The 19,173-nt window shown below is 35.6% G+C and overlaps 1 protein-coding gene across 1 annotated transcript in view; it reads left to right on the forward strand.

Moving 5' to 3' along the window:
• The window catches only part of JMY (junction mediating and regulatory protein, p53 cofactor), a 65,222-nt gene that overhangs the window by 20,560 nt on the left and 25,489 nt on the right, over positions 1–19,173 (forward strand). The window contains exons 3-5 of the mRNA XM_027671498.1: positions 12,169–12,319; positions 14,338–14,507; positions 18,061–18,226. Coding sequence (XP_027527299.1) covers positions 12,169–12,319; positions 14,338–14,507; positions 18,061–18,226 — 487 coding nt within the window. The remainder of the gene's footprint in view (positions 1–12,168; positions 12,320–14,337; positions 14,508–18,060; positions 18,227–19,173) is intronic.

The raw sequence follows: 19,173 nt of genomic DNA on the forward strand, positions 1-19,173 counted from the left end.
TTGGCATGAATATTTTTTCAGATGTATTACACAGTTGAAGATTATGAATACTTCACTTATTAAAAAGCTTTCTTCAAAGCACAGTGAAATAATTCCCATTTTATTTGAATTTGTAGCAAAGATGATTTTTTTTTTCTTTTGTCAAATAAGAAAACGTAAATATTACAATGAGTAGGAAATATGGATTAAGAGTTGTTTTGCTTTGTGTTTTAAACCTCAGTGGTCTCTTTAACTGCAGTTTTAAATACCTAATTTCATATTTTTCCTGAAAGAGTAAGAGCTTTGTTCTGTGGTTGATTATTTTAGTTGTACATAGTCATATCTAATGTAATTTATGTTCTCTTCTTAACTTGGGAATTTTTGAGTTAAAAAACTTGGTCATTTTCATTCATCTATATTATGTGGTAGAGAAAGATGCTATCTCTTGTTTTTTGTTTCATTGTTTGAGAGAAAGCAGTACTTGTATCTATGATGACAAAATATAAATTACACTGCACAGCTAGGGTTGAAGAATTGCTTTATAAATAGAACTTGTGCATGAAATGGTTTATATTAATTTTCTGCATATGTTTTCTGGCAGGCTTTAACATTTTAGATGTTTTCTGTATTAGGTATCTGGTTTTGATTTGTGGGGAAGTTGTTTTAGTTTGGTTTGGCTTTTGGGTTTTTTTATGAATTTGGGAAGTTTTAATCAGTTTCATTTTGTCAGTTTCCGCAGTGAGTTTAGAGAGAAGTTATTTGCATTGTCTGTAATCTTTGAGAAGAGTGTTTTGTGTTTTCTCCTTTTGGAGCAAGATATAAAAATTGAAATATGTATCATCTGGGTGTTAAATTTCTACTGTTGCTGTGAAATTTAAGCAAGAGACAAACCTACAGGAGACAAGGGAGAAACAAGCACTAAGTTCTGTCTGATCAGTGGAGGCTTATTAGAGTTGGACAGTTGTATTGTATGCAGATTCCTTCTTTGGACAAAACCCCCACCAAACAACAAACCACAAACAAAACAACCCAGAATGGAAGATCATAACAAAGTTAAAACATGTAGAAGCTTGGAAATGTAGACTGGTTTTGTCCATTATAGACAAGATAGAATCTTCTTTTGGTTTTATATTTTAACTTGATCATATGTTTCAGGTGTATTTTGCATCATTCAGTGTAAATGATGGAACATTTAGTATGTGTGAGGAGTTAAAAGGTCTATTATGAAGTACTTAAATATTTCTGGATTTGGAAAACATAATTTAAAAGGTGTAAGGTCATGGAAGGAGAAAAGGATGGTTTATTATGAAATGTCACTCTGGAAGACTGACTTCTGCTGCAATTTCTACTGAATTATGGACTAGTCATCTGACCCTAGAACAGTGTGTTCAGTAATGATGTGCTTCTTTTTGTTTGGGCTTCCAGCATAAGAAACGTAGTTTTGTTTGTATAAATGCTTAATATTTGTAAGTGCTGCTTAGAGGGGGACTTCCCTCTAAGCATATCAGAATGTTTACCAGATACCATGCATTCTTGAAAGAGATGAACACTGCAAGCACAGCTGTATTTTGGACTTACATTTTTGTCAGGATGATATGGAAACAATCCTGCTCACTCCAAGACCTTTATGGGGGACACACAAATAAAAGCCAAATTGTGATGAATGGTATTATCAAATTGAGAAATGCTTATCAAAGAAGCAACACTGTGCTCGTTTAAAGATTAAAATTGTATTTAGTATGACCATATTTTGTAACATAAGTTTGAAAAGTTGTATTGATAAGCCAGCCAAACAGTCAGAACTATGATTATGTTCTGGATGCTTGAGGAGGTATGATAAGGGAATTGAAGACAGTATTATAATTTATATATACATAAAAACTGTGTTGAATGGGTATAGGCATTTCTAAATTTAATTATGGACTGTTGCTGGTTTAGATGTAATAATAAGTGAAGATATTCAGCTAGTGAGTTTTAGCATGTTAATTTTCCTTTATGGGTTACTGGATCATTTCTTCTGATTTCAGACTCTTGAATGCAACACAGACATCAGGCAAGTGAAACTTGATATTTAAGTGCTGTGTTCTATGTTTTGGGCTATCTGTATATTCTTCCGAAAACTGGGAAGGCCACTATGAACTTAAAACCACAGGACATACTCTTTTGCTGAGAATCAGACTCCTTAAGAACTAAAAAAAGAGCTGTAGTATCTTTGATTCTAAAAATGTTTCACGAGTATACCCACAAACTTTTCATTAATCAGAATACATCATTCCCGTGTGAAAATTTCATGAATTTTTTGCACGTGAAGAACACACATTACCGTCCATAGCAGAAAAGTGAGAGATAGTAGGCATCAATAGCTGGAAACACAAAGGTGAAATACTTCTGACATTTGGAAGAAGCAGAGTAGATGCCTGTGTTCTGGTTCCTTTGATTTCAGAAAGTTTAATCTAAATTTTGTTAGATCCTCCATATATAGTGCAGTGTTCTTCCAAAAGTTTGGAGGGGAGGCACCGGTTACTGGTTGATATTTGGCTATAGTACTTACTGACAGGTTAATATGATCAAGCTTTAAGTCCTTTAAGATATGAAGTGTTCTTTGATGAAGGATACCAAATCTGGTTATTTAGAAAAGAAAAAAATATTTCAGAGGAATAACTTCATGGGCAAAACCCCAAAGCCTTTTATGTCTGTACAGTTGTGTTTTCCAGTCTTCATACAGAGAAAGAAACTACCTTGCTACTTGTGGCCTTGTAACTGTGGACGGTACTCCATAGTCATGATGAATAGGCGGTGAGTTTGATCAAACTCAAGGTGAAATCAGTGGGAGACTTCCTTTTTTCATATATTTTTTTTTTAATGTCCTTGGTATTAGGCTAAAGATAAACATAACAAACTGTTTCACAACCTACATGTAGATGCCAGCAACACTTGGACATATGCACTGAGTTGGACTGGATTTACTTAACTGAGAACTGATAATACATTGTTGCAGGTAAAAGACTACAGCCACCATTACCTCTCAGTTCATCTCCAGGAAATGAGAGTATTAAAATGTTATCATATATTAAATATATTAAACATACTCTTAGCTTTATTGCATACCTAATAGTTATTTTTACTGACATATTAATTCACTTGAATGTGGGAATGTTTTAAGAAATTTGAATACATTAATGTTGAGGTCTAGCACTGAAAATTAGAGACTAGAGCAGGATATACATTGAGAATTCATCACATCCTGTTTTTAAAAGTTTTAGAATGCTTCATTAGTTTGTTGTGCTTCCCTTTCAAGTTCCTTTACATATATTCTGGTATAGTTGAAAATACAGCTCTGGCTAACTGTATGTGAATTTTTCATTTGTTTAATACATGATGGTAAATCGAAGTAGTGAACTTTATAATTAATTTAACTTTGATTTGTGCAAAATTAAATACTTAGAAATAACTTATGTTGTATTGAACATGTAAAATTTTGGTTAAAAAATACTTCCACAGTATGAAACAAATTCAAGGGAGAAGAAATCCGGTGATGAGAGTAGCTAGCAAAACAGTGAGAATTACTTTAAAAAATAGATAGAGAATACTTTTAAAAAGTCTCACAATCAGCTAAAGATGTTTGGGGAAGGAAGTGGATATCAGTGCTTCAATTTGGAATATTGCTCTTATACATCCAACATTTTTATCATTGGCCGTTGAATAACTGATATCTTAGTGAGCTGGTTTGTGAATTGTGCATTTTTTTAAGCCTATTATAGTATTTTATAGTGCATCATGGTCTTGAAGTGAAGAATGTGAAAACAAAGTTACAGAAGACATTGGAAGACAATAAAGCAGCACTGATTAAAATACATAGATTATTTGCATGGCATTCAGCTCAATTTCATTCCCTCACTTTTGTGAACCACACCCTCCAGTAGTCAAACTAGTGACTTGCTGACAAGCAGTTGGTGAAAAATGTCTGGTAAAAAAACCCACAAGGTAGTACTTGGTGGAGAAACTGTAAAACTTCAAAGAATTTTTAGCTTTCTTTTTGTCTGTTTGTTGTTCAAGATGTGTCCTCACATCGTTAGGAATAATAGTTAACTAAACTTGGCTTTTGAAAAACACGTAGGGTTTAAAAGAAATCTGATTTTATGCAAAATGGCTGGATTTGCAAATTAAGGTCATAATATTTGTTGAAAATATTGCTTTCTTGTTTGAGAAACTTATGTAAAATGCTAAATTATGCTGTGATCATCTTTATAGTCTCAAAGACTGTTTCAGAAGGGTTGTATGACAGTCTTTGTTTACAATCTGAACTATAAATCTTCTAGGCTATTGTATGAACTCGGAGCAGAACGTTTTTCTGACTTAAAAAAGCCAGGGGTTTTTGGACTTTCTCAAATACATAATACTTCAAACAGGTGATCTGATAGAAAGCATACTGGTAGTCTGAATCACTGAGGAAATTTTGTTCTTAGTAAGAGGTTGCGGACTACACTGTGGTGTGTATTGGATAGTTTAAATCTACCTGTCTGCAAAGGTGAGTAGACTACAAAATTGCTCTGGGTGTTCAACTGTAAAACTGATTAATAAGACTTGTAGAAAAATCTGATTATGTTTGAATGCTGAAAGGTTTGTTGTTTTGGTTTTTAAAAAGTTGCCTTACTAAAAGCTGAGCTGAACAATAAAAATGGTAGGTGAAATTTCAGTAAATAAAAAATAATGCACATGCAGAAGGTTGATGACAACCGTCAAAAGTGTATATGCACATTCGTATGCACTGTTACTCCTGAGGAAAAACGTAGGAAAGTCATCTTGAGGAGTTTGCTGAAAACAGCTTACCATTCAGCATTTTGAAAGAAGAAAGAAATGTTTTGAATTATTAGGCAGATAAAAAAAAAAACAACACCACACAATAGAAAACATCCCACTTTGTTATATATCCATGGTATACTTGCTTCTTGAATGTTGCAGTTTTAGTTTCTCCCTCTCAAAAGCATATTGTGGTATCAGAATAGTTACAGTATGGACAGTTAGTATATTTCCTTGTGAACATCCTCAGTGGAAGACCAGAACAAATTAATCAGATTGCCTTAGTTTAGAAAGCATGTGGTTCATCTAGGATAAGAAAGAGATCTATAAATCCTAAGGAGCAGGAAATATTGGATGTTTTCTTCAATCTTTCTTGTACTAAAAAAACAATAGAGGTCCCTCAACTAACTTGTTTGGCTTTAAAACAGCGTGAAAATAAAGGAAAAACAAACTCTTAGTACAACTTACATGCTCTGTGGCAATAATTTGCACAGTTTAGCTGTGGACTCCAGGTACAGATGTGTTCCAGAGACAGAGCCATCAGCGGCTAATAATGATTAAGATTAACCGTCAGCTCAGGAAGCCTCTAAGCTGTTCAGTAACAGAAGTTGTGAGTTATCAATGTATCCATACCTTGTGTCTTAATTTTTTTTTCCCCTCAAGTGCTAGTAAAGGAGGAAAGTGTGCAGAAAGATGCAGAATCAGTGTGTCCATTCCAAAAGGCATCTTGATGAAACTTTGAAAGGCTGTTTAACCTGCAGAAAATACTAAATTGCGTGTCCCTGAGGATTAGAGTCAAGGAGGGTGAAAACTAGAGACGTATGATTTTTTCTTTTGCAGTGTTGGGGATAGGAAAACAGAAAAAGAAGAGTAGACTTTGATGCAACATTATTCAGGCTACAGAGGTCAAGGAAAGGGACTAAAGGCCTTCAAAGATTGAAAAACTTGATAAGAGTCTAAATTTCAGAAGTCAATGCAAACTGAGTCTGTAAATAGTTTGAAATCTAGTACTTTTTTCTCTGGTAGTACTCTAAAAAAATAATTTCTGTAAGCTCTTATCATATTTGCTGAGTTTATACTGAAACTTGTAGGGCTTTATTTGCAGTTGTTACAGTTATGTTCAGTATTCATGTTTATAGCTATTTATATGTGTTTAATCTGATTTCTTCTTGTATAATACTCATACCATTATTTTTCTTTTTTCAGTATATCTGTATATAAAAATTGTCCTACGTATTTTGATGAGCACTTGATAGATGTGCTTAACATTTTATCTCTTGTATATATTGAGGTTTCTTTTTTATTTACAAGCAGAATCTAGAATGTCTGGAAACACTCAAGCCCACTTGCTTTAGCATTCAAGTTAAGTTGGGCTAAACAACATTTTCAAATAATTGGTAGAATATTGCATCTTAAAAATATATTTTTTAAAAAATAAAGCTTTCTTTTAGAAGGTGAACTCTTTTTAGTCTGGGGCTCAGTCACTGAAGCTGAAATGTAAATAAAGGGTTTGTGATATATAGATGGATAAATAAGGAAAGCATAATGCAGAGTGCGCAGTCCAGCCTTAATTCTGTCGATTGCCAATATAAAATAATGTAACTTAGTGTTTTTAAGACTCTTTTATATATACTCTTATGTGTCTAGGGGAAGAAAAAACAGTTGAATAAACCCAGTCATTCTGCTTACTCTTGCCATAACCTAAATCTTCTATGATTTTTCACTTCTGACTACTTCTTTTTAATTTTTCAGCATTCTCCATAGTTGTGGAAGAAACATTCACCACTGCATTTTGCAGTACGGTGACATTATTGTTTCAGTTTTCTTTCACTATGTCCTAACATCTTGGTTGCTTTTTAATTTGTTACTTCCTTTACAGTCTTTGTATATGTTGTTCTCCTATGTCATGAGATAATCAAAACCGCTGTAGTTTGTATTGTTAATCAGATTTTTTAAGGAACGTAGACCATTCAATCTAAGTTGCTTTGTAGGTATTAACATTCAAGTCCATGTCAGTATTTCTTTGGATAAAACTAGTAGAACTATAAAACCCTTTTTACATTGGAGTGGTTTCACTTACTATATTTGGGGGTATATATATGGAATTATATTTTGGAAAATACTGCTGGGTTTGTGTTATTAACTGGGAGCATAGTTAAATTAACTCTGAAATTAAATAAACTCTGAAAAGTCCCTGACTGGATGATGAAGCTGAAATGTATGCTTACTGGCTCCTATGTCTAGCAGGCTGGGATTGGAATTGATTATTTGACCTCCTGGAATGCGTGGAGGGAAGGTATCTGAGCCTTTGAGCTGAAACACTCATTCATATATGAAGCCATTTCCTTTTTGTGTATTGCCTCTGTTGTGTGCAGTGCTCCCTCAACCTGTTTTGTTTTTTTTTTGTTCTTATAATTAACTGTCCTGTTGTTGCATATTTCTCCTTTTCTGCCTATTACAAGTCTGTCTAGGAGAAGGATTAGATAGGGACTGGAGAGATGTGACATATCCCTGCCTAAGCTATTATGTGGCCTGGCCTAAGTCTATTTCTGTCAGTCTTGTCCATTCTTGAGAGAGAACCTGGGAAGTACTAAAGACCATCATTTAGTAGCTGTGTACTACGTGTGTCTTGTGATTGCAGGCCTGTTTCTCATATTTTCTTGCAATTAGCTTACTTTACTCTCTTCAAAACTCAACATGACAACAATTTGCAAGCTGTTCCAGAGGAGAATCTTTCCAGTAGAAGGGTCTTGCCTCTGTTGATTCACCCTCATTTGCTCACAGACTAATTTAGGAACTGCCTTTCAGTTTGTTTTCTCTGAAGAATTAATTTGTTTTCCTTCAAAAACACACCAGAACACTGTAGAAATGTATTCTTTTATCTTCCATTACTCTGAAGCAACAGCTGATGAAAGTCGCTGTTTGTGTGATGTGTTGAAGTTAATGGCTTCTGCTGTTTGTATCCCTTCTTGTGTGCTTTCTGACAACCACTTTTGTGAAAGCTGTCATAATTTTCTTTGTTTCAAAGCATCATCTGAAGGAAAGCTTGCAAAACATCAAAGTATTTAAAAGCCCCCATTGGGCAGGGGGGAGGAAATCATAGCCAATTTTACCCTGAAGCTTGGATTCCTCTCAAGGGTTTTTTAAGGAAGAATAGCTGGAGTGTTTTTTTGAGAAAGTGATTACTAGAAGAGAAACTGTAGATTTGTCTATGTGATCTGGTTGTGAGATGAGAGGTTTTTCTGTTAGACCATGCTTTCTCCAGAACTTTGAGTCCAGATGAGAAATTCCAGGCCAAAAGCTCAGTTTGAGAAAATGTTAGGTGACTGAAAAGCCTTTTAGATTAGGAAAAAACTTCAACTGTATTGGAGCTTCTTAATTTTTAACTGAAATTTTTACTGAATCAAAAGTAGATACAGAAGTTTACAAGAAGTATCAATTAGGTGACAGCACATCTTAGTTATTCTTTCCTCACTCTCTCCATTTCAATTCTTTGTTGCCTTCTCTTAGTCATATCAAGCATGAACAATAGTAATTTTAACTGGTAATTTTTCTCTTGAGTGATTGGTGGTTGTCAGTATTTGCACTCACAAGATAACCATCTTTTTTCACATTTCCCCAGAGTGTGCTGGGTACACGGCTGAAAGTGGCTATTTGCATGCCCTTTATCTTTTAGATTGTCACAGTTAATTTGGTTTTGATTATGAAGAAGGACAGTAATTGCTTTTGGAAAGGTTGCTATCAGTATTTTCTTTTACACTGTGTTATTTTTTCTTTTTTCAATAAGTTTTCTTTTTTACTTTCTTAATGGAGATTGCTTTTCCCACAGGGAGCATTGGAGCACATTCAGGTCAATGGAGAAGCTCTAAGAGGCTGCAGGGCGTGTAGGTCAGGGAAACCCAGAAAAGCAAGCTTGGGCAGGAACACAAGCCTACTGTGAGAAGCAGGGAGCAGCAGACAGCTAGGCTCGAGAGATTGCAACTTTCAAGGAACCAAATAGGATTCTTATTTGCTGCTACTCAGAAAGTCATTGACCTAATAGAAACAAAGATGGGAAGCATGGACCTATCTTTAAGGACACAGTGCAGACTGTGTTCAGTGAACACCATTTTGGAGTCTCCTTCTGACAAGTCTGCTTTTCCCAAAATTAGATTGTTACCCTTTGGAACCATGAAAGAAACTAAGATCTCTGTGACTGAGGATTGTTACTTCAGGAATCAGACTAGAAGTTTGGATCTTGTTCTTGAACTTTCTCAATCTGATTTTGTCACCTTGAACCTCAGTTGTCTCAGGCTGTCATAGCTGTGGAGTGTTTGTGGGTGTGGTGCTCTGGTCCAACAGCTTCAGAAGGAAAGAGAACAAGCTTTTCAATGTAAGGTTCATCCTTACCTCCTAGCTAGTCACCTTTCTTAAGAAAGCAGTTGGGGTTTTTCATCTGTCAAAGACTGTTCCCCACTGGCACCTAGATTTTGTCTTCACCTGTAGATTTGATCCTCCCTTTGTAACAGAGACAGCCTCCTTCCTTGTCATGGCTTAGCCCTGACTGGCAGCTAAGCCCCACACAGCTGCTTGCTCACTCCAGCTCAGTGGGATGGGGCCAAGAGAATCAGAAGAGTAAAAGTGAGAAAACTAATGAGTTGACATACAGACAGTTTAATAGGTAAAGCAAAAGCTGTGCATGTGAGCAAATGCACACTGTGCATGTGAGCAAATGCATTCACTACTTCCCATGGGCAGGCAGGTGTTCAACCATCTCTACGAAAGCAGGGTTCCATCATGGTTAACAGTATACTTGGGAAGACAAATGCCATCACTCTGAACATTCCCCACTTCTTTCAGCTGAGCACAATGCTATATGGTATGGAATGTCCCTGTGGTCTGTTGGGGTCAGCTGACCTGGCTGTGTCCCACTCCAACTTCTTGTGTACCCTCAGTCTCCTTTCTGGTGGAGTGAGGTGAGAAGCAGAAAAGGCTCTGGCTCTGTGTCAGCACTACTCAGCAATAGCTAAAATATCCTTTTATTACTAACACTGTTTGCAGCAGAAGTCTAAAACATAGCCCTATACCATCTACTATGAAGAAAATTAACTCTAACCCAGCCAAAACCAACACATCCTTTCTCCATTGTTTTGTGGCTTCAGAGACAGAAAGTTAATGTTGTGTGTGTATGTGTGTGTACCTTTTCCAAGCTGTAGAATGCCAAGTCCAAACATGAACATTAGCTGTACCTTTGGTCTTTTGATTGTTTAAAGGGTCTTATAGTAGAATCTTCATCTGTTCATGTTTACGCTCACTAGTTCGACTGTGTGGCTTGATAACAGGCTGTGTAGGTGTGGCCTAAGCATGAAGGCAGATCAGCTCAAGCAACATTAAGGAAATGCTTCTATCCTTTTTATCTTTTGTTCGTGCAGCTGCCTGGGAATCTCCTTCCATACAGTAGTTATTTGTGGAGTATTCTGCTCGGTGTCTTTTGTACGTGAATGAGTATGTGAACAGCTGCATAAAGTGAAAGGGAATGGACACTTCAGTAGCTGTACCAGGTTGAACTGATCTGTACTCAAACATGTTTACAAGCCTGAGTTCTTCCTTTCCTCATTCCCTTAGTTTCTAAAGCTTTTCAGGAGCTTTATGACCATGTGCTTGTGGTTGCACATAGATATGCATACTTGTATGGGTATTGCTAAAGCAAAGGCTTATTGGGTTTTCTCTGTGTTGCTATATGAATACCTTCAGTGTGCATGGTGGTATGGATGACATACTTGGGATTGTGGTTAATGGAAAGATGCTTCCCTTTTTTGTTACTTGTAAATACTTGCTCTAAGGAACAAAGATACAATTGTATTATGCAAGTGTAAATCTCTTTAGCTTACACCATGTGTGAATAATGGCAGGCAAAACTTTATGAGAAAATGTTACTTCGAGGCTTCTTACTCTTCTGGAATTCATACCTAACAACGATATTCACTTTACTCAGTGATTCTGTGTCAACTCAGTGTCAAATTATCTTACCTTTACCAAGGGGTGGAAAAGGAAGACTTTTAACTGTGTTGGTTTTTATCCAGCTTCTCATAGAACTTGCTGTTTCAGAGTTCTGTGTAAATGGAAAGCATTAATTTCACCAGTCATCATTCACTGGTGTGTGTGTATATATATATATATTTACAGTTTGACATTTATTTGGAAATTCCTGTCCCTCTGCTCCTAAGTATTGCTTGTGGAATCATGGTACATACATGCTCCATTGAATTACACATTACAGCCTATCTAGTTAAAATTGTTACTCACTTACCACTTGTCCACATTATACTTTGCTTGTTGCCTTTCTAAGGGTTTTGGAAATAAACAAGGAGTAGATTAAAATACCTGGCTACTTGAAACATTTTTCAAGACTTGAACAAGAACTTAGAAGGCAGCTATATATTTTTACTTGTAAAAATCATCCCTCTAAGAGATGGGACAAATGGATATGGAGAGGTGGGTCCTAAATGTCACTTAAAAACCTTTCATTTGCAATTGAATTATAGGGTGGAATGGCTCTCTTAGACCAGATTGAAGCTTTGTGAAACCAGGAGTAATACTTGAAGTGTTAGAACTTCAGGTTGAAATATTTGGGGACATAAAAGGTTATGGGTTTTGGGAGGTTTTGTCTGTACTAGTGAGGTATCTTCTTGACTGATGTAAATGAAAAATATTCAGAATTAAGACTTTGGTATTGCATGAGCAGGCTTACATTTTTAATTAAGATATGTTGTCTGTAGAGGGACAAGTGTGTAAAAATTTTCAGTTTTGGGAGAGAAATCTATGTTTTCATTAATCTTTAAAACCAACTCCAGGTTGTTACTGACTTCAGACAGTTAATCTCAAAATAAAATTGCCTTGATCTTGGCAATGAAAGGATATTTGAGCTGCTAAGGCACTAGGAAAATATATTTTTAAAAGTCATCTCTAACAAAACAAAACTACTAAAATGTTGATTACTTACCACTACTTCAACACATCCCTGGTTTTCCAGCTTTGTTCTGACTGAAGAGCATTTATTTATTCAGAATTAAATACTTCGGGCTGGAAGAAAGCCTGGATGAAGTATGCTTGTTATCTGCAGGTATTAAGATACTTAACAAAAAGATGCTGACAAATCAAACTTACATTTGGGTTTATTATGCTTCCATAAGTTTACAACACTTCCAGTTATGAAATGTGGATGTACTACTTCAAGGCAAGGGAGCACTTCCAAAGAGTTTTTTACTGTTGAATAGAAGCTGTGGTGATATGTTGGTAATTTATCTCCTTTTTAATTTTTGTCTTTGGTCACCCTGGAACTGTTTGCTGTTGGCAGAATAACTGCAATTAATTGTGTGTGTTGTTAATTATGGACTGATTTATTTTCAGATCTCAATAGAGAATGACTATCTAGGCCCCAGAAGAATTGAGAGTCTGCAAAAAGAAGATGCCGATTGGCAGAAAAAAGCCCACATGGCTGTGCTTTCTATTCAAGACCTTACAGTCAAATACTTCGAAATAACAGCTAAAACACAGAAAGGTAGTTATTTTCTGCCATCTTATGCATCACATAAAAGATTAAATTATTTAATGTTTACAGTGTTCTGCATTGTACTGTGAATTATTTTTTTCATTGATCCTCCATGAGGAAAATGCAGTTATTAATCCTGTTTGGTTTTTGTTCTGTGTCTAAGTGAATCTTTCATCAGTAAGCCTTTTTAAAACATCATAAGAGTTGAGGAGAATAGAAATTTAGATAAAAGTTTTATAGCTGCTTTCTCAGTGTGATTATGTCAGCAGCACTGTATACTTGCAAAGGATTTAGGAAGCTAGATTCTGTTTTCTGTACTGGATATGGCTGACACTTATAGTAAGTGTTCATTATCTTCCAGTCTATATTTTCTTCTGTCTCCCCTGCCTCTCAGTAATTTTTTTCATAGCTCTAAATATTAAGCAACAGCTCAGTTTAACTACTCAGTTGAAAGCTGCTCTGTTGTTTAGAAGTCTTCATTGATACAGCCTTGGCATTTTTGTGCTTAAAGAATGGTGTGGTTTTACTAAGTAGTTGGTGCAGTAAAACCAGGTCATATGACTTGCCATGGATATTTGCGCTTTCATCCTTGTGCCATTTTAACTGAAATAATCAGTTTATCAGGGGAAACATACCTGAGGACGAGGTTTAATGGCACCTTTTTTAGTTTAACTGCAGGCACCACTGACAAAGACTTTGTCCTGCCTGACTACAGGTTTCTGTTTCTTTCTTTGCCTTGATTATAGTGAATCTCAATCAGATAAATGAGCTGTAGGAGAAAACCTTTTCTGACTGGTCGCTTTCCTGTTTTCTCCCTGCATAACTGCCTCAAGAGAAGCAGTCACTGCAAAATTACTCTTTTTGGTGGCAACTTAAGGATAATGTGAAACTTCACCTTAATTTGAAAAAGTGACTAAACTGGTTAGAGCATGTTGGAAGTAATTTAGTTAGAGCAAATTCTGAATGTATTAATCAGCTTTACTCCTTTTTTAGTATGACAAAGGCAGCAAATAAAATACACTGTTAGTTGATAATTCACAAATACTTACTGGTTGTTTTGTTGATGTGCTTTTTTTTTATGTACAGCAGTCAGGATTGTGGGGAAAAACAGTGAAAAGTGAAATGCCTGGAGACTATTTACAGACCTTTAGTGTACAGGTTGCTTGCCTGTTTTGTTATATTTTGCGTTTTTCTTGGTCTCCTGCTGATCACAGGATGATCTTGCTTACATGCCAAAATACTAACAGATGGCAGAGGAAAAACACATGAGAACGTAAAGGTGTTTCTTATTACCTAACAGCAGCATGTAATATCTTCTAGCACGTGGGGACTGAATACTAACCTTTTGATTCAGTGATTTTTGTGCTTTTTGCTTTGCAGAGCTAAGTGTACAGTATCATATAGTTGTTCTCTATCTTAACAATGGTGAAAATCTCGTGTGCGTCAACCTAGAAATAGTGAATCTGAATCAGGCAAAGGACTCCTGCATTTTGAGTTCAAAGATAGATGTTATTTAAATTTAATTCAGTATTCTTACAGAATTACTTGAGGTTAAGCTGAAATTTTTGTTTTAAATTGTAATTTTTTTCACTCTTCAGATCTATTTAAACTTCTAACTGCACTATAAATGTTATTAAGGGAGAGTGCAGTAGTAGATAATTGGTTACAGAAGTGAGGAAAATTGGGGATGCATTTGAAGACCACATGGTAGCATTAATGAGTTTTTTATTTTTGAACCCATGACTCAAGTGTTTAGGTACTGTATATTCAGAATAGTCCATCTGTGGATAACAAAGATTGGAATTATAATGATAAAATTATCAACAAATAGCTAATTGCATTTTATGTGAATCCTAAGAGTACCTGCATCCTGGATTTTAATGTTAGTACTCTGTAGAATGACTACTCCCTGCTAAGAGAACTGTGTATGCTTTCAGGTACAAATGTGTGCATTGTCTCTGCAGTAGAGTCAGTAGTGATCCAAAGAGAAGACAAGTAAGCCACCTGCCTCTTTTTCCCTTCTGTAGCTGTTTATGATCGAATGCGAGCAGACCAGAAAAAATTTGGTAAGGCAGCATGGGCAGCAGCAGTGGAACGTATGGAAAAGCTTCAATATGCGGTTTCTAAGGAGACTTTGCAATTGATGCGTGCTAAAGAAATCTGTTTGGAACAGAAGAAACATGCGCTGAAAGAGGAGGTAATTTTTCATGCCAATAAGTAGAAAATAAAAACAGGGAAAAAAAGTTAGACAAATGATGTTGCAATGTAGATGTGGTGAGTTTTGTGTCACTTACGTATGTTTTCTGTTCACCTTTTCCTGGTTAGTCAGCCAGAAATGCTGTTTTTACTGTTAATGCTTACAGCTGTCCACTGAGATGAGTGAAATGAAGAGAAGGGATAGGACAGAAATGTGCTGCTATGTAATCTTCACAGTTTAGCTCTCAGAGGCATGACCACCTTTTCAGAATACTAATGACATTCCAGATGGAAGGTATCTGAACATGACTAAATATACAAATGACTAGGTGGTTGTGCTTCAATCACTTTCTCTGCTTATCCTGATTATTAAGGCAGTCTTCCTGAGGAAAGAGTGCATGCATGAAACTGTGTTTAAATGTCTTAGCAGAAAAAAATCTGCATTTATTGGGTTTTATGACACTTCCTCAAAAGCAAAAATGTTACAAATCCTATTTTTAAACTTTGCTATGAAATTGATATTTGGTGCTAAGAACTTTCTGTCACACTAATGTTAACGTACATTCTGTCAAATCAGTTGCTTGTTTTAAGAGAACTTTTCAAATGTTTCAGCAAAATTTGACTAAACTGGTGCCTATGTTATGAAAAGGTTATCCAGAGAACTCACAACTTCAGCACTGTATAGGCTAGTAGGTTTGTAAGCCCGATAGACTGCGTGCCTGTTTTAGGAGTCTCTGTAGAAGACAGCTTGATCTGCAAGGAAGAGAGAGTACATGCAAGACTCAGAGCACAAAAATAAGTTTACTGCATTTCAATGGTCTTCAGATTTAGAAATTCAAGAGGTGTCTGAAAACCTGGCTGTTGCCATCCTTAGCCAAGAGCTGATGAGCCAATCCAGCAGTACTAATTAGAAATAAGATACTGAATATGTTCACGTATTTAGAGTAACCATGCATCATGTTTTCAATAGTGCATCTAATGTAGACCTTCTGTGAATTTTTGTTGAATGAGATCTCACTCTGGTAAATGGATATTGTTTGTTTTGAAATGCAAAAGTATTAAAGGCTGCATAGGAGACAGAGAAGTAAGGAACATATGATGGGCGTGGTGCTTTCAGGTGGTGTATTACAAGGCATAGAGAGCTCTAGGTCTAAACATGGTGATAGGGAGATATGAGGACCATCCAGCTTCTGGTCTAAAACATCTTTTGTTTTGAAAATGTAAAAGCTTTAAGTATACAGAGTTGAATGTGGAAAAAGTGGTGTATTATGTAGCTAAGTTATCTGTCCAGGAACCATACAGTAGTAATTTCCCATTTCTGTTGCACCTGAAATCTGAATATAGTGGTGTTGTACCCCTAAAACAGAGCAGGTAACTAGCAGTGTCTGTAATATATGCTGTATCCAGGACTTAGATACCATTGTCAACTCCTTTATCAGGCAGACACCAGTGCAACTGAATGAAATAGCTGCTGTAACTTGATAAGCTGGTACTTTTGAAGGTGGTCTGTTCATGTCTTTGTCTCTATTCAGTATTTCTATAAAGACTGTGGATTTAAATTTGGGAACGTCTTTTTTTTTAAGAAAAAAATATGTGAAAGTTTTAGTTAATTTCACAGTTCACTGATAAAGCATAATTCTTAGGTGTGGTAAAGTTTGAATGACATTGCCTTAGTTTAAAAACCTAACAAACACTTCCCACCTCAAAACCCACCGAATTTTATTGCATTTTTACAGCTTGAAAACCCTTGAAAAATGCCAAAATGCTAATACCCTACCCAAACAATGTGCATTATCCCTCTTATATGCAAAACTTGGGGAGTTCAAGAGAGTCAGTCCTTTTGCTTGAAAAGCAGTCTCTAATTCACTCCAAATATGCTATCATGGTGTTGTTTACTGTTCTGGTTACAGTTAGTAACTTAATATGGATGCAGAGTAATAATGGCATAACCAGACATTTTGTGTAACACTGGACTAAAATACATAATACATGATTGATTGTAAGGTTTATGGTATTCACTTAAGAACTTACTGAGCTTTTCAGACTAATAGTTGATATGCAAAAGGTGCATTTAGTAAATACACAATATAGTAGAAGAAAGTTTTAAAATAGAAGTTACAAGAATTGATTCACAGGTCTTCTGTCTAGCGGTGTTATAGGGAAGTAAGCATAGTATATGGAACTGTTTGTGTTTAATTGAGCTGTGAAATCCCTGCCAATAGATAATGATACAGGTGCTAAAAGGTACATGCCTTAAAAAAAGGAGTTGGACAAATTTATAAATTAAATCCATAAGTCTATTTTGTTTGAAAGGCAGCACCATGGCTTAAGCTGTGCTGCAAGCTGTGCTGCACACTGGTGAAACATTTTAAGGAGGTATGACTACATGACCTACTATGTTTCATCTTCTTGGATATTTGCAGTTAGCCTTTTTCTGAAACAGGGTATTGAGTAAAATGGATCATTGGTTTGACTCAGTACAGATATCTTTTTAGTTTAGTATAAGTTGTATTTAAATATGTGATAAGTAAAACTGTGGGAACCCATTTGTGGCCATTCATTGCAGATACAGTTTTACACCTTGGAGAAACCACCATAATGTAAAAACATTCTATCAAATATATTTAAAATGTCTGCTGTGTCCTATATTTTTACTAGGTAGACATCTCTTCATAATGATTGAATGTTTGCTATATGAAACAGGACATCCATTGTCTGAGGAAAAACTATCAGATACACATTTTTTGAGCAGATAGAGAACTTGGATGTAGCCCTGATTCTTCTGAATGCAGGTTGTAGAGCTGCATGAATTCCCTCCAAAGCGAGACAGCACTTAAGATCCCCTTACATGTTGGTATTTCTTTAATATAGTCTGAATGGCTAACTATTGAACAGTTAAATCTTGTTTGACCGTATGAAAAAGAATGGTTGCAGTTCATTTTGTTTGTTTGTGTCACTTTTCTGTGTCAAGCATATAACACAAATAAGTACTAAAATATAAAGATTTTGATCTATATATTTATTCTCCCTTGAAGGACTCCAGAAACAATGAAACTCCTCAGTTTAAATTGTCTTTACAAGAGGATTGGTACATATATTTATGCCTGTTTCCACAACCTTTCACATTTTTTCCTCAGTTCAGTTTTAATGACAGTTTTAACTGTACCTTTCTAGATGCCAATAGCAAAATAACTTTTAGACTTTTTGGATTGATGATACTGAAATTTTAATTTCATTATGTATTTTCAAAGAATCAGGTAGCAGAGTAAAAGAGTGTGAGGGATGTTCCACACTGTGCAGTGTGTGGAACTTGTTACTTTGACAATCACAAAGTGTAATACAATGCCATGGAGTTTTTTCATTGCCATATAGGAAAAAAAGTCAGATAAGTAAGATGTCTTAAAGTGTGTGGTTCATAGCATTTTAATATGTTACATTTAGTGTACCAAACAGTATTTAGCTGTAATGGTGAAGTCTGTGGTTTTGTTCACATCATTATCCTGGAGTTGTATGTTTTTTGTTTGTTTGGTTGTTGTTTTTCTCTTTTCATTTAGATGCAGAGCCTGAAAGGTGGTACAGAAGCCTTAGCCCATTTGGACCAATTAGAAGCTGATTATTATGATCTACAGCTTCAGTTATATGAAGTGCAGTTTGAGATCTTGAAATGTGAAGAGCTGCTGCTGACAGCACAACTCGAAAGCATCAGAAGACTGATGTCAGGTGCTTTATTTATTTTAATTAATACATAATCTGTGAAAGATAATTTTCTTCCTAAGAGTCTACTTAAGCCTGTGTGAATGAAATGAGAATAAATTCTTTACTGTGTGAAGAACTGCATCTTCTAATATATAGGTACTATTAAATTAAAATTTACACCTGCGCATAAGGCATTGTGCATACACATACAGAGGTTTTGGTATGGTTCCCATTGCCTGTATTTGAAAGTAAGCATATAGGATACTGTATTAAGTAGTTTCTACTACTTTTGAAAACCTAAATTTGGGGAAGGGGAAATGTCTTAATTACTAGACTTGTCTACCTAAAAATGTGCATTGGTATTACTAATTTCTTGAAAGTGATTGGTTTTCAAAAGGTATTTCTGCAAATTGAAGTCCCTCTGCTAAACTTTAAACTTTGTATTGCTATCTCAGATTTAGAGCAGCAGTGCAAACCTTATGTTTGCTGAACCTAGTATACCTCATGTACTTAAAAACTATGGAAATGGTACAGGTAAATTTTACAGCATTTTTGAATTCAGTTCTATCCTTTAGACACTTTTTTGTTTGATGTTTGTGAGAGATTTGAAGCTGGATTTTACTGTGAGTTGCCTCTGGAAAAGGAGAAAACACAGGTATCATGGATTCTTCTCACTGTTAGGTGTATCTCCTCCTTTAAGGCTTGTGATGGAAACAACTTTAACTGCAAGTATGGAAGATGAGGATTGGAAACTCTGTAAATGACTTAAAGAAATGTGGCAGGTTTGACTGGGTGGTTCTGTGAAGAGCTGGTTAGTGCTTTTGAGGTGGATAGATTTTGTTCATGGGAAATCAGGCACGTAATTTTAGTACTGAAGACGCGGTATGGTCTGCATACTTACAGACTGAAAAAAATCCCTGAATGGGAGACTGAGAAGGAAAGCATATCAAAATTCTTTGTCTTTGATGTAG

This window comes from Neopelma chrysocephalum, unplaced genomic scaffold (assembly GCF_003984885.1).
Source record: "Neopelma chrysocephalum unplaced genomic scaffold, ASM398488v2 Primary Assembly neopelma1_97102, whole genome shotgun sequence".
Lineage (NCBI taxonomy): Eukaryota > Metazoa > Chordata > Aves > Passeriformes > Pipridae > Neopelma > Neopelma chrysocephalum.